The sequence below is a fragment of the Semicossyphus pulcher genome, unplaced genomic scaffold (genome assembly GCF_022749685.1).
Source record: "Semicossyphus pulcher isolate SPU_LCO1_2020_fin unplaced genomic scaffold, fSemPul1.0.p SCAF_7, whole genome shotgun sequence".
NCBI lineage: Eukaryota > Metazoa > Chordata > Actinopteri > Labriformes > Labridae > Semicossyphus > Semicossyphus pulcher.
The window spans coordinates 18,934,044-18,948,617 of record NW_027211748.1 but is presented as its reverse complement, the minus strand read 5'-3'; the positions used below and the strand labels follow the sequence as shown (position 1 = coordinate 18,948,617).

The window sequence follows — 14,574 nt, the reverse complement described above, 5'->3', positions numbered from 1 at the left end:
AATATTTCAAGACACTGCATCCATGATTCAGCATCCCTTCATTTCTCTGCTAAGTCACATCTTATTTCATGCTTTAAATATGACGTCTTCCCTTGAAGTACAAACCTCTGTAGCCGTCATCTCTCCATCAAAGGCAAAGTCAGTTTGCTCGCTGTCGGTCTGCTTTCACAAACAGGCCAAACCGATCCGAGCGGCAGGCAAGAAAACGACAAAAATTCCAACTTGTAAACGCTTTCAAATGCAAACAGCGCCAACAGAGATTCTTCATCATCACACATGGAACGAATGGAAATGCACTGGTTGTTTCTGTTAAGCTACACACTATCAGACAACACTACGGATAAGGTCAGAACGACAACATAAAGAGAATAAAAGCAAATGAAAAGTAAGCAAGCAAAACAGACTCAGAGGAAGTTTCAACCGTCGGTCAGTCACTTTGACGCTTAGCTTTGGATTTGGACAGGGCTAAATCCTGGCATGAATTCATTTATATTCATTGTATGTTTTCAAACATGTGTTTTGTTGTTGCAGGTCAAACACTTGATTTGATTTGAGGATTTTTGTTGCCTAACAGTAACCTGACTTTCAGGCCCTCCCCCTCCTCTCCATGCATGTTGACACTACGGGTGATCTGGATGCATTTAGCTGTCACAGTCTCTCTGCATCACAGCACGGACTACACGTCATTACATTGCTCATTCAAAAGGGTGCTGCTTGAGGAAACAAAGGCATTACATTTTGACACTACAGAAAAAGTTGACTTTAAATAATTTATTTTAATTTCTGCTGCTTTGCTTGACTGACAGTGATGCAGAGAGACTGAGTGCATAGATAAATATGCAAGTGTTTCCATGCAGATGGTGTTGATCTTGTCGCAATCACTTTCTACACTGTAAAGCCATGACGTGGATGATAACACGGAGATGGGTTAGGCACAAAGCTGTGCTTCTAAATATACAGTTTGGTGAAGGATTAGTGGCTAAATGAAGACAGATAAGAAACGTAAATCATCGTAATCTTAAAAGAACGAGCTCAGACAAATATTCAAATATGTTCTCGGTGAACAGTTTTGCACTGAAGCATGGCAGTGATATTATTTCATGGGAATTTGTCAGTGTGGCTGCAAAAATGTGTCAAAATTCTGCCTAAAAAGTGTCTAAATGTTTGTGTCTAACCCTCTCATTAAGGCGGAGCAAGCACAAGCCAATCCAATATGAAATGAGACTTGCAGGTTCATCTCTGTACTTGTGATGCTGATGAGGATGGAGTCTACAGGATGAGAGTGTGACCGGGCAGAGATGAGGTTCTGAAAGTAGGACAACTGACAGACACTGGGACAGACAAAGTCTCCAGGTCGGCTCTGGACTGGTCAAACAGTAGAGCAGGATACAGGACAGGGGGAAGGGGTTAACTGTTATAATGAGCTGTCGCTCTAAACCAGAGGCGGGTACTGGAACATACAGACGTACGCACAACACACACCTCCTCTTCCTCTGAACTGTCATGGTCATGGTAGCCCTGGGCTATGGAGGCGGTCAGGGAGGCTGCCTTGGGCTCCAGGTAGCAGAGGCACAGCGCCAGGGGGAAGGAGAGGGTGAGGGCGTAGGGGACGGAGAAGGAGGTGGAGAGCAGGAAGAAGAAGATGAAGAGGAAGCAGGGGATGAGAGAAGGTGACTTAATGGGCAGGAAGTGCTGCGCGCACTCAGGGAGGAAGCGCATCTCTGACAGATCGGGGAAGGTGATGTAGCCGTCGTCGTCCAAGAAGGAGGACAGGTCGGGCAGGTGCAGGGAGAAGGAGAAGAGCGTGCCGCCGCGCCTCTTGCCCTGCTCCAGCCTCTGCTTGCGGGCCAAGAGCAGCAGCGCCTGCTCGTCCAGCAGGGCGGCTTTGCGGTCGGCGAGGGCTTGCCGGCGGCGGCACCCATCACCGTTCTTGGCCGGACTGACAGACGAGGCCCGTTTACGCGTGTTCTCCCTGCGCCGCCGCCGCACTTTGGTGGATGTGACGGGAGATGAGGGGAGTGAGAGCTCGGAGCGGAGGGGGTCGGTTGTGTATACAGGAGGGGAGCACTTATGGAGGGAGGTGTCAACGAAAAGATGGCGTGTGTGTAAATGGAGAGGAGCGGAGGGGAAGGGGGCGAAAACGCATGAGCACACAAACGAGTAAAGTGTGGGGGTCAAAGGAAGGACAAGAAAAGAAAAGCTAATTAGTAAAGCGCACATAAGATGAGAAGCACTTCGGCCTCGTCTACTGCAGAGGGTTAAGCTGAAAGCAACTGGGAAATTCTCATCAGCCATTAAGAAGTTTTTAAAAAGAAAAAAAAGCTTCAATCTTTAAAAGAACTTGCTGCAGCTTCTAAGAGACATCTGTAAGAATACATGACCTCTTTCTGAACCAAATACAAAAACAACTTAAGCCTCTAGAAAGTTCCTTCATCCTTATCAAACTCGGCTCAGACAGTGGTTTACCTTTGTGTCGTGTCTGAGCGGTGTTGTGACAGCCGGCTCTGGCGTCTCCGCAGCATTCAACTGAGCATCCTCCCGCTCCGCCTTCTCCTCCTCTGCCTTCTTCTCTGTCGTTACCGTGGTGATGATGTCTCCCTTGGCAATGACTTTGGCTGCTCCGTCGGCGGTGCTGTCCTTCATGAGAGTCTCGTGGTTCTCCATGATGGGAGCTGGAGGACGGGGAGACAGAGATTGATGTGACGGTCTGAAAACCAATTCTCTTTTAAAATCCAGACAGAAATGTGAGCAGAGTTAACAAAGAATTGGATTCGTGTCTACATTGTTGTTATGATTCCTATTGTGCTTTTGTCACCGCGCTGACCCAGACATTTCAGCAATGTAAGCTTTCAGGTTCTTCTTAAAAAGAGGAACAAAAAACTAATTTGAACTTCGAACAAAAGGTTTGTCATCATTTCCTCCAAGGAGGAAGAATAGTAGCATCAGCAGCCTCTTTTTGGGAGCAGCGTTTTCCCCACAGGCTCAGGAAATACACGCTGACCAATCATATCTAAAATAAGGATAATCAAAAATGACCCAAAAAGAAATCTAAAAATATCATTGATAAAAAATAAACTGGATGAACTTCTTGGTTAACAACATTTCAACTTCCAGCGTCCGGAACCTTCCAGCGTTCGTACCTCCGTCTAAGCTGCGGGACATGTTGTAGCGTTTGCTGGAGGTGCGTTCAAAGAACGGAGCCGGTCTGATGATCTGAGAGCTGGCCCTGCGGGTCTGAGCCTGCGTTCTGCCGCTGTAGCGAAACTTGGAGCCGAGGCTCAGGAACTTCTTTGGTGGAGCCTCGGGGGACACGAGCCTGTCACAAGTAATAAACAATCACATTAATCAAAGCGAGAATACATTTAGGATATGCAACGTGAGGCTTGAGGACTAATTTAAAGAGTCCACAGAGGCCGCTTCATGCTTGGATTGCTACTCCAAAGAACCCAGGGGAGCGTTTTTAGCTTGAAGCAGAACAGAAGAACTTAGCTCGTTGCTAATCAACAAAAGCTACAAACAGCCTGAACAGCATTTCATTTTCTCCACTACAAAATCATCCTGCATATTTATCAGTCACTAAATGTTAAGAAGGCTGCGATCTATTCACAACAAAGGTCTTTAAAGACTCCAACTCTGGACAATAAACCGTCTTTGCTGTCATGGAACCTTTTTAGAATCAATAATTAAAGCTAGAGACCAAAACCTTAATAACAGAATCAACATTTATAACAATATGGAAAAGGAGATTTTGCTATTTTTTCTTATTAACAACCTTCCTACAGGAGCTCGCACCGATCACATTCAAAGATCCTCTATTTCTTACCTGAAGAAGGTGTGGTGCTCGACACAGACCTTCCAGAGCCGCTTGGCAGCGCGATGATTTGGCAGCTTGAAACCGATTGTGCTTTCAAACTGTTCAAACTGCAAAAGGGACAAAACACTTTGGTCAAACTCACCATACAGAAGATTACTTTAAATCCCTTCTTATAAATGTATGAACAGGACAGAATGTTTTCATCTTGAGAAACTTAAGGAGCAATTTTAAACCAACAGCAGCACCTCAGAGGTGTGGTGCACCTGCACAATGTTGCTAAAATAGAATCACATTTGACAGATGCTGTACCAGGATTGCACAGATATAGAAAATAAATTATCCCAGATCATCTCTGAACATCCCTGTAAATAAATATTACAGTGTCCTCACCTCGCCGGGCCTGATTTTGATGTAGAAGTTGTTCCTCTTGTAGGAGATCTTGAGGATTTTGGGCCAAGCGAACCTGTTGATCCGCAACCTGTCTCTGTAGATGAGAAGGCCACTCGCACACACTCCCAACATGATCTCTACACCCTCAGAGTCCTGGAAGCAACACACATCAAAAAAATAAATATATGAACAATAACTTCAATGAAAATCCTTCTAAAAGTGTAGTTTTAGTAACACAGGATCCTACAGAATCTAATGGCTACGACTTTGCTCTTCTCTTAGTGCCCCGCCTTACATGAATCTACAGGATATACGGGTTGAGGAGCCGGATGCACAGCAGGGGAAAGTGGTGTTTAACAGAGTCTAGTTTGCGGTAATAACAGGGTAAAGCAGGCAGGTGGAGAGTGGAGTCAGGCATGTGGCGTTCTTATCTTCTCTATGCAGGCTGTGGTGACGTTGAATGAAAGCCTGAAGGGGTTCAGCAACAGTGAAGAGTTGGGGAATGGTGGATGAAGCACAAAATGATGCTCTTCACTGCACAAAGCGTAATGATGACGTACTAAGAGGGAAGCGCTGGTCCAAAGCAGGAACTTGGGAAATCGTCAGAATGACGGTGTTTTATGAAACCATGCACATGTAGAAACCAAACACACACACAGACGCAGGTAAGCACATGAGATGCAACCTCTTACCTCTCCCTCAGCTGGAGCCAAGCACTCATAGAGTTTCCCTACCAACTTTGCATTTAATGAGAGAGGAGAAGAAGAAAGATATTTTTCTTGTGTATCAAAACTGACTCACAAATCCAACACTGATCTCTGTCATCTTCTTCATCTCTGATATCCTTCTCCATCCCTCGCATCCACACCCACTTTGTCTTTAAAAGCTATTTCGATAACTGATTCATATCAAGACTGAAGACTGTAATTCTCCTTCATGATGGCAGCCGTCCTGCTGCTGTAATCCCGCTCTCTCTCTCTCTCTCTCTCTCTACTCTCCTGTATCCTGATGATACGTTTGATCCCATCTGGCTGGTGAGATTAGCAACGGCGACAAAATCATTCAAGTCAAGCTGGGCTCCAGACCCCCACCACCATCACCACCCCTCCTCCTCTCTATCCCACCACCCTTCAGCCCATGAGTCCACAGAGGCAGCAGTGACATAATGTCAGTCAAGCAGCCAGACAGCAGTGGCATGTTAAACGGAGGTGTTACTGTGGCAGCCGTGATGTTTTTGAAGCAGCGGTGTTGTGGTGGCAAGCGTTCCTGAGTGAAATGTGTCGGTCCATGTTGCATAAAACAATGAAACTTTGCATATCTAACACATCACTTGTATTCCTCTTAATGCGCCTCTGAGACACCCACCATTACTGGAGTAATGACAGACATTCTGGCACGGTGATTCAGTGCAACACTTACAGGAACAGATCAACATGTTTGCCTTTTCGCTGAGAGTGAGATGATAAGAACAACATCACTCTCATGTCTGTGCGGTCTGTAAAATGAAGCTACAGCTGGTTATCTTAGCTTAGCAGAAAGACTGGAAACTAAGGGAAACAGCTAGCCCCAGACATGAACACCTCGAAGGCTCAGTTACTGCTTCAAAGCAAAAGACAGTCTGTTACCCTCAGATAAATGCAAAGTATCTCTTATTACAGTGGGGTTTTGTGTGGGTTAAAACGTGCAGACATTAGTGGTATCAAACTTGTGACCTAACTTATAACTAAAGTATAATTCCCCAAATGTTGAACTAGTTATTAACATTTTAATAAAGATTTAATTTGCATATTTCTTCATGCATCTTGGAGACACCCACCATTAGAGTACTTTATTGTTTGCCATGCAATCTCGTGAAGTAACAACTTCACTATTAGGCCGGAGATACACTTGCTGTTAACGACACGTTCACGTGTGCATGATGAATGCCTCGTCGCGTACGCGGGCCGTAGTATGCACATAGCAGTAGGGGCAGTGTCGCGGAAGAGGGGTTGTGACAGTGTCAACAAACAGCAGGGACAACAATGGCAGAAAGTTTTGAGAAGAGCTGATAGACCAAGTCCACAATTATCCACATCTGTAAGATGTGTCATTGCCACTGCACAGCGACAAACATGCCTGTTAGAATAGCTGTCGACACATAAGTTCCATTTTACAGTCCAGCACTGTTACGTCCGTGCACGGAGGAAAATGTTGGAGAAACGGAGCGGGGATGGTGCCGACGGTGTGTTCTGTACACCGAACATACAAAAGCGGTCACTTTTTCTGCCGTGATCTCAGAATTAACATCATTGAAACCTCCTCGAGTGTCGCCATGGCTGGTGTTTACATCTCATACATACGGTAGTTGCATACGGCCTGTGCTCTCTGGTGTGCCCTCTAGAGGTATTCTCCGGTAACACGAGTAGTGCATAGACAAGTATGTGAACAATTGCATTCATGACGCAAGTGATGACTTGTACGCGAACGCAAGGTTAAGCAGCACGTATATCTCCGGCTTTAAAGTTGAAACTTGAACTGGACATACTGATAAATAATCCCTCAGATGTTTAGTTTGACTTGTGAGAGAGAGCAAATGTGGGTGAGTACATAAGAAGAGGAGCTAAAAAGCTTGTGGTGACGTGTTACCTTAGCATGGTGGAGGTCCACGCCGTACATAGAAAGCTTCTTGGCATTTTCCAAGAAGTGCATCTCTGCCTCGGCTGGTGTTATCCCCCTGATAGAACAGAGTGCACACAAAGTCAGCAACACAAAGCACAGCACAGAGAGACAAAGATGAATGTGCAACACTTGAGGAGTGGAGTCTCATAAAATCCAAAACAGGGATAATTCACAGCATAAAAGCTCCAGAAAATGGCTATTTTTTATGGTTGCTTTTAACTGAAGCGTAACAGAGTACCATGAGTGCCTCCATTTTTAGCTACATGGTCTTTAGAGAGACCCTAATCCTTGCACTGTCATAACCTCGCTCTATCCACCAGGCTGCACTGGACTAAATCAAATTACACACAAATCATTGTACAACAGGGACAATAAAGAGCTCAGACAAAGGACAGGCAGATATAATCATTTATAGGAAAATACAAATCCAATGTCTGGGGACAGGCTGTCTTTCTGAGCCGATTATTATTCCAGACTGAATATTCACTGAGGAGGACTGAGGGCCTCAAAGTCGACAGATTCAGGCCTTAAACACGCTCATTTTCCTAATCAGCTTCATATTATGGGCAACAAGGTCTCAAAATGTTCTTTGAAGTTTTCTTTCAAGCGACGGAAAAGAACGATCTATTTAAATGTGATAATAGATTTGGGTTGTTTGCTTTGTTACAAGGAAACTAATCTCTACTTACAGATTCTACACAGAAATGTAGAATCTGTAGGCAGTGACGTGGATTTCAGCAGTGTTCTGGGGTTCGTTTGTACTACGCTTGTAGTCTGAGTAATATTGACCATCACGTATCAGCAGGCTGCGGCGTATGCAGGAAAAAAAACAGTCCATGTGGAGAGCAAAAGCAGGCAGAAGCTTCTTATTAATCTCTTTAATCAGGCGTAAGCGGCAAGTTCAGCTAACAATCTGTTCTCGATCTAAAATTCAGCTTGTGATAAATTCCCTTTATGCGGTATCACGAAAGCCCTTTAGCGTTCAGATTTCCAGACTTCCTCGAATGCAGCAGAAATTATCGATCAGACCTCCGTTCACCAAACGAGCATTTTAAAAGTAGTTTTCTTCTCCTCTTGAGGACAGACCTGACAAAGCTTCATTATCACTTTTTACTAATCTGCATCATCATGTTGTTATTTCGGCAAAGGTAAGACCTGTTATTTAAAGTCAATCACAAGAAAAACTGGTTCTTATTCTGTAAACAATGCAGCACGCGGAAAAGGAAGTCTTGACTGGAAGTCGTTAACCGCTAGCTACACACCCGGTTTTATTTTTATCATCTCTCCACTTCAATAGTTTGAGGATTTCTTACATAGATTTCTGTCCTCTTACAGCGCATAAACAACAATATCCAGATGATAGAAGCTCTCTCTTCCTTTCACCAAAACCTGTACAAATGTTGGTCTCTCTCCATTACTCATTCTTTCTCAGGGCCAGCTGTCAGTACGACTGAAATGTATTTTCCTCGTCAGTTCTGGGTCTGTATTAAAACTTGTTGTCCCAGCTGAGGCTCAACATGATTGCTTTTTATATTTTTATTCTTATTCCTATTTTTTATCTTATTCTTTTTAAGTCTTTTACTTAATTTTATTCTAGTTCTGTGTTAACTGTTCTGCACCAAATCAGCAAAACAAATTCCTTGTATGTGTAAACCTGCTTGGCAATAAACACCGATTCTGATTCTGATTAAGGAAATCATGGCGAGACTCACTTGTAGGTCTTGTGGAGTTCCATGACCTTCTCCTCGAGCTCTTTGGTCTGGTTTGGTGCAAAGCGGAGTTCGCTGATATAGTCGCTGCCTAAGTCCTCGGGGTCGTAATCTCCCAGCTCAGACTGCGCTGTGTAGGAACCCAGCACCGTGTGGGTGGCGAAGGAGCAGGGCAGACGGCCGGACACCACATCGTCTCTCAGCTGCAGGCACAAGTAGTACCTGAGACAGGAAGAAGAGACAATATTTTATTTTTGTTATGGTTATTATACACAATTTACCTCCAAAATCTTTTTTTTTTTACTTTTTAAACTAAATTTTTAGCCATAAATATCTGTAGAAATGAATGTCAAAGTCCATTTATAAAAGGGACTCACATTACACTGTATTTAAATGAGCTGCTTACTCACCTTGTGATATCCTCAGTGAGCTGGGAGGGGTCTGGAGGGTAAAACTTCACGTTGAAAGCAAAGTTCCAGGGACCAGCTGAGACAAAGAGAGAACATTGAATTATTAGATGCATACACCTCGTTCAGCTATTCAGGACAAAAACACTTGAGTGGCTTTATTGGATTATTAGACTTACTCCTGATCTGCTTCTTGAGCTCCTTGGACGGGTCGAGCCAATTCTGCAACAGACAAAAAGCATTTATGAGCACTGATGTGTGACCAAAATACTGAGAAGCCAATGTTCCTAAAGTGCACTTCTTAAGCACTCTTAAAGGTTTCAGAGTTATCAGTGATATTAAGTACATCTGTCTCTTACATTAGCCTGCTATTAATGTACAATTCCTATTCTCACAAAACCCTCAGAACTGATTATCTTATTAGAGATTTTGCTTTACCTTCTGGTTCTCTACATCTCTGTGTGTGATGCCAAAGTAGTCTCTCTCCAGGAGATTGAGGTGTTCACAAACTTTGTCAAAAAGCACTTGGCCCCTGGCTCGTTTCTGTGGAAAACAAGAGACAAAACAAAAACATGTTGAGCACAGAGACATCTGCTTTATCACACCTTTTATGAACAAGACAGATGCGCCCCAATCTCAGGACCCATCGGCTATCGTCTGAGACGATGTAAAAAGCCTCTGGGGACAACGGTGAACACGTCGGGCGTGTCCGGTTTAGCCAGCGGTTAGCAATAAACGACTTCCAGTCAAGACTTCCTTTTTCCATGCACTGCATTGTTCACAGTCCAATTAGCAACTCGAGAAGTGACCGTGTGTTCAGATCAAAAGTGAAGCAAATTTCGCCCCTCCAGATATGTCTGCACAATAAATGCAGTAATTTCTTGGTTCATTAAACCCCCGGGAGGAGCGCCCGTTCAGCTGTTTCTGGTGAATGTCAGTTTCACTGTAAAAAGTCAGTTACACAGTGGCTGCACTCTGACTAACTTCTGTGTTATGAACCCAAAAAAGAACCCGTTTTTCTTGTGATTGACTTTAAATAACAGGTCTTAACTTTGCCGAAATAACAACATCATGATGCAGATTAGTAAAAAGTAAAAATGAAGCTTTGTCAGGTCTGTCCTCAAGAGGAGAAGAAAACTACTTTTAAAATGCTCGTTTGTTGAACGGAGGTCGGATCCATCATTTCTGATGCATTCGAGGAAGTCTGGAAATCTGAACGCTAAAGGGCTTTCGTAACACAGCGTCAAGGGAATTTGTCTCAAGTTGAATCTTAGATCTAGAACAGATTGTTAGCTGTTAGCATGCAGACGTCTGTTTATAGAGATTAATAAGAAGCTAAATCATCGTCAGATAGTTTTTCAGATGTGTGAAATGCTGTTCTTTATTTACGATTTTATGTCGAGATCAAAGACTGTTCAATAGGATCAAAAACATTATGGTTAGTTTTATTTCACCAGCACAAATATACATCAACAGAAATATGACCATAAACAAATAACAAATAATAAACCAATAAAATAAAATAAAAGAGAAAACATATCGGTGCACCCAAAATTGAACAATATCACGCTCTTCAACGAAGCTGTTGGATGCACTTTCTAATGATCCTATTGCACTCATTTATACAGAATACAGAGTCATGTCATTAAACGCAGCACGATGATGCAGCACATTACACTGCTGCTCTCAAAGCCTTTCCTGCAGTGCCGAACCCTCCAGCTCAGACAGCCACGTTCGACCAGCTATGCCGCTGTGGATCGATTCCTTCTATAAAAAGCACGAGAGTATAAATACACCTTCACAGTCCTGAGCCCAAGGTGAACATCAGATATGTGAACGCTTCAAACCAACTGACTGCACGTCTCCAGCTGACTGCCCCACTGGACTAGGATGGCCCTCGAACTCTCATTTGTCGACTCGCGTGAGATATTTTAAGGGCTGAGTTGCCACACAGACGCGTCCTCCCTGCACAGAGCCAGAGCCAGTTTCTCGTGTCAATATAAGACACACATATCTTGCTAAAACTGAGCCGTAGTGATTAATAAATTAATAACGGAGAGAAAAAGATATTTGATTAATCAATGTTTAATTATTTCAATGATTTTATAAGCAGAAATATCCAGATTTTGCTCGATCCAGCTACTTAAACCTGAGGACTTGCGGCTTTTCTTTGTAATTTTAAACAGTTTTTAAAGTCTTTTGGACTGTTGGTTGGACATAAGAGGGAATTTAAAGACGCCGCTTTGGGCTCTGATGAGCTTTTCTGCTTTATTTTTTACCTTTTATAGACTAGGATTAATCAATAAGTTGTAAAAGTCATGATTATTTGGGCTTGTTGCAGCCCTAGTATCTAATAGAAGGGTTCAAAGTCTTCGACACACATGGTATGTTCCAACATGCACCTTTTAGTCACTTTTTAAACTCTGAAGTGACTTGGCACGATTTCAACAAATCCATAAAGCCTCTGATGGAGGCGAGTTAATCCCACCCGGAGCATCTCGGAGGGAATTAGCAGACTCATGTCACACTACAGCTGCCTTTCTGTGACAGAGGCTCCCGACACGTCACCCCGGCTTTAGTGACAGACCCTCCACACGCACGCAAAAGAGGTTGTGATCTGCAAACCTCCATTTAGACTGAGTCATATATTTGCTGTGTGCCTTTTAGACGACAGCAGAAGCAGCCGACTGATCTGGCTTGGAGTCTGTCTTCCCTGGGGTCGTTCAGGGAAACGAAAGCAGAAGGAAATTAGCGGGAACATTGAGAAACATTAATTTTGATGGGTTTGGAGAGGAAACAGAAGCAGTGGCAGTGAGTTTGGAGAGTCACAATGACTACATGAAAGAACTGGAACTTAAACAAGCCATGTTTTTAAAGGAGGACTGCACCTAACAGGTGTTTGATTTGTCATTTATCTAAATATTATCAACTTAATTAATGGGAAAATTTGGAAAAAGCTAAGCCTAATTTTTGTACATTTTGGACAATTATTACGTCCTGTTTTATCCAAGCAACAGTCCAAAAGATATTCAGTTTAAAATCATATAAAAACTAAGAAATAAGAACATAAAAATGTAAAAGCTGCAACCAGAGAACTTTTTGCAACTCATCGTACTTTGAGGATGAACTGAAAATCAAAATAGATGCAATTTGTTGTCTATTGATTTATTGACTTGTGGTTCTAACCATAAGACAACATTTAGCATGCAGTCTCGTGTACTTACTTACTTAACTATAGGCCTTTAAACAATATGCCTATATTTAATAACACCACCACCACAGTGAGATGTGGGAGTTTTCTTCCCCTCTGCTGAGACATCACACCCTCTGAAGTGAAGCAGAGGAGGTTCGGCAGCTCCGTGCCACAGAAAGTGATAGGAAACGATTAGCGCAGACATTTTTCCCACGGGAGGAAATTGAGTTGAGCTGGAAAACTACAAGGTCAGGGGGATGAAACAGTCAAATCTTGACATTCTGGGCCGGTTTTATATGGGATTGAGAGGAGGAGGAGGAGGAGGAGGAGGACTGTCTGGCAATTATCCGAGGATCCTCTGACCTCAATTGTATCGCCGTGTCCAACACCATAAGCTGAGCTAGCTCATGTCTGCTGTATTTCACCCTCAGCTGTTAGGACACTTTCATACAGCTCATTTTTTTCAAGTGTCAGGCAAGAACTCAAAGTGGTCCTCATGACACCTTACTGGCTACTATAGCCACTTCCCACTGGTCAAAAAACCAACCACTAACAGCTTTCTTGCGTAATGGGAGAGGTTACAATCGGCATTCGGACCCGGGTCAAATGACTCTGCAGTAGACCCGGGTAATTATCGCCTCGGCTCCAAGGCATGCTCCAGCATTGATGGGAACACAAAACCCGTGTTTACTAGCCCTGTCTCCAGCGCATCTGTGATGTCAGACGGTGACGCAGCAGAAAAGAGACTGACAGGAGTATACTCGACTGTCAATGGGAACAGAGACAATCGGCATCTATAAGAGGGTCTTCTCAGGTCTGAAAACCCACATCAACGTGGTAATTTCGGTGGGAAAGGGGTATAAGACAACTTCTCTTGGAAGCAAGTGACTAATAAGCCATCGTTTTGTTGCCTCTTGCTTACAGAAACAGAGAACAGCAGCGCTTGCAATAATATTTCAGTGTCATTACCTAAAGATGGCAGGTTGATATTTTCTCTTGAGATAACACGTCCAGTTTTCTTGCGATAACAGGATCATTTAGCCTAATCACACAGGATCACAAGTTTATTCATCCCACTATCCCATGATCAGATTTTGTTATCAACAATGGATTTTGTTCTCGTGAAAACGGGTTAATCAAAGCCCAAATCACAACTTAATTATCATGTTATCTCAACATCACCGGATAATTATAATTATTATTTTATTGGCCTTTTATGCCTTATTCAGAGAGAGAGGACAGTGGATAGTGTTGGAAAAACAGAGGAAGAGAGAGGGGGCACGGCAAATGGCTGAGGGTGGGAGTCGAGCCCGGGGCCACCGCATCGAGGACTGTAGCCTCTACATGGGCTGCCCATTAAACCGCTTAGTTAAACCGCCGCCCCAATTATTGTGTAACAACGTTGGTTTTCTCCTGATAACAGATTCATTATCTTGAGACGGACAAACAGCTTTAGATGTATTGAAAGTATTGAAATAACATATCATATGAGAACGGCTCTGGGTTACTTGAGATCAGGGCATATTATGGAGAACTCAAGGATCAGTGTCTGCTTTATTTGATCCGCCAGATTTCAGACATCCAGGTCAGATCATAATCGTATCCCTGAGCAGACACGAGGTAATTTCTGCCGATGTTACACCTTGATTGAAGCTTGATGCATCCATCAATAATGGGTACTCCTGGTTGGGTACATTATTAGCTTACATTGTTTGTAATAGATTTCAGGACACTTCTGATCTCTGAGGAACAGGTAAATAACATTTGGTTTTCAGGTGATATTTTGAGATAATGGCATTAACAGACAATACTCACAATCACATGGCTGCACTTTTTACCAGTATCATCCAGGTGTGCCTGCAGCACCTCTTGAATGAATTACCACAGCCTCATTGTGTGTTATTGCTGCGTCTATAACAAAGGCGCCTGATTCTGTCTGGACCTTGCACCGAAGCAGACGAGACTACTCAGACAGTGCGTTGAACTGAAGCTACAAATGAACTCCCATGTGTCCTTGCTTGGCCTGCATTTTCTCCCCACTTCTTCTCTGTAATTATCTTTCCATTATATTTCAATCCAAAGAGAAACCGCACACTGGAATCACAGCTCCCTTTAAAATTTCATTAGCAATGTTTCATCATCAACTCCAGGTTTTGAAACAGGAAAGGAAATGAGGGATAAAAATAGCAAAATGACCCGTGACATCATAATTACCTAATCACGTTCATACGAGCCAAGGTATCCTTGTTGAAAGGATAATATAAAACAGTGATATCAATCTAAGACCTATCAAAATGTTGCCATTAAAATTAAAGAGCTGTGACTAAAGTGGACTGGCGAGCTTTAGTTTTATCCAGCCACTGACCCAGTTAGGCTTCAAGGATAAGCACATGAATAATCAAG

General features: G+C 43.2%; 1 protein-coding gene across 3 annotated transcripts in view; it reads right to left on the bottom strand.

Annotated features, from left to right (window-relative positions):
• Positions 1 to 14,574, bottom strand: part of epb41l3b (erythrocyte membrane protein band 4.1-like 3b) — a 52,692-nt gene that overhangs the window by 17,794 nt on the left and 20,324 nt on the right. For 2 of the 3 annotated variants that reach the window (XM_069685375.1, XM_069685376.1), the window contains exons 4-15: positions 9,417 to 9,521; positions 9,158 to 9,200; positions 8,982 to 9,057; positions 8,575 to 8,793; positions 6,830 to 6,917; positions 4,897 to 4,941; positions 4,205 to 4,357; positions 3,824 to 3,921; positions 3,141 to 3,316; positions 2,467 to 2,672; positions 1,483 to 2,067; positions 106 to 159 (exon numbers count right to left, since the gene is read on the bottom strand). In XM_069685375.1, coding sequence (XP_069541476.1) covers positions 106 to 159; positions 1,483 to 2,067; positions 2,467 to 2,672; positions 3,141 to 3,316; positions 3,824 to 3,921; positions 4,205 to 4,357; positions 4,897 to 4,941; positions 6,830 to 6,917; positions 8,575 to 8,793; positions 8,982 to 9,057; positions 9,158 to 9,200; positions 9,417 to 9,521 — 1,848 coding nt within the window. The remainder of the gene's footprint in view (positions 1 to 105; positions 160 to 1,482; positions 2,068 to 2,466; positions 2,673 to 3,140; positions 3,317 to 3,823; positions 3,922 to 4,204; positions 4,358 to 4,896; positions 4,942 to 6,829; positions 6,918 to 8,574; positions 8,794 to 8,981; positions 9,058 to 9,157; positions 9,201 to 9,416; positions 9,522 to 14,574) is intronic. The other variant, XM_069685377.1, reaches the window with a different exon arrangement.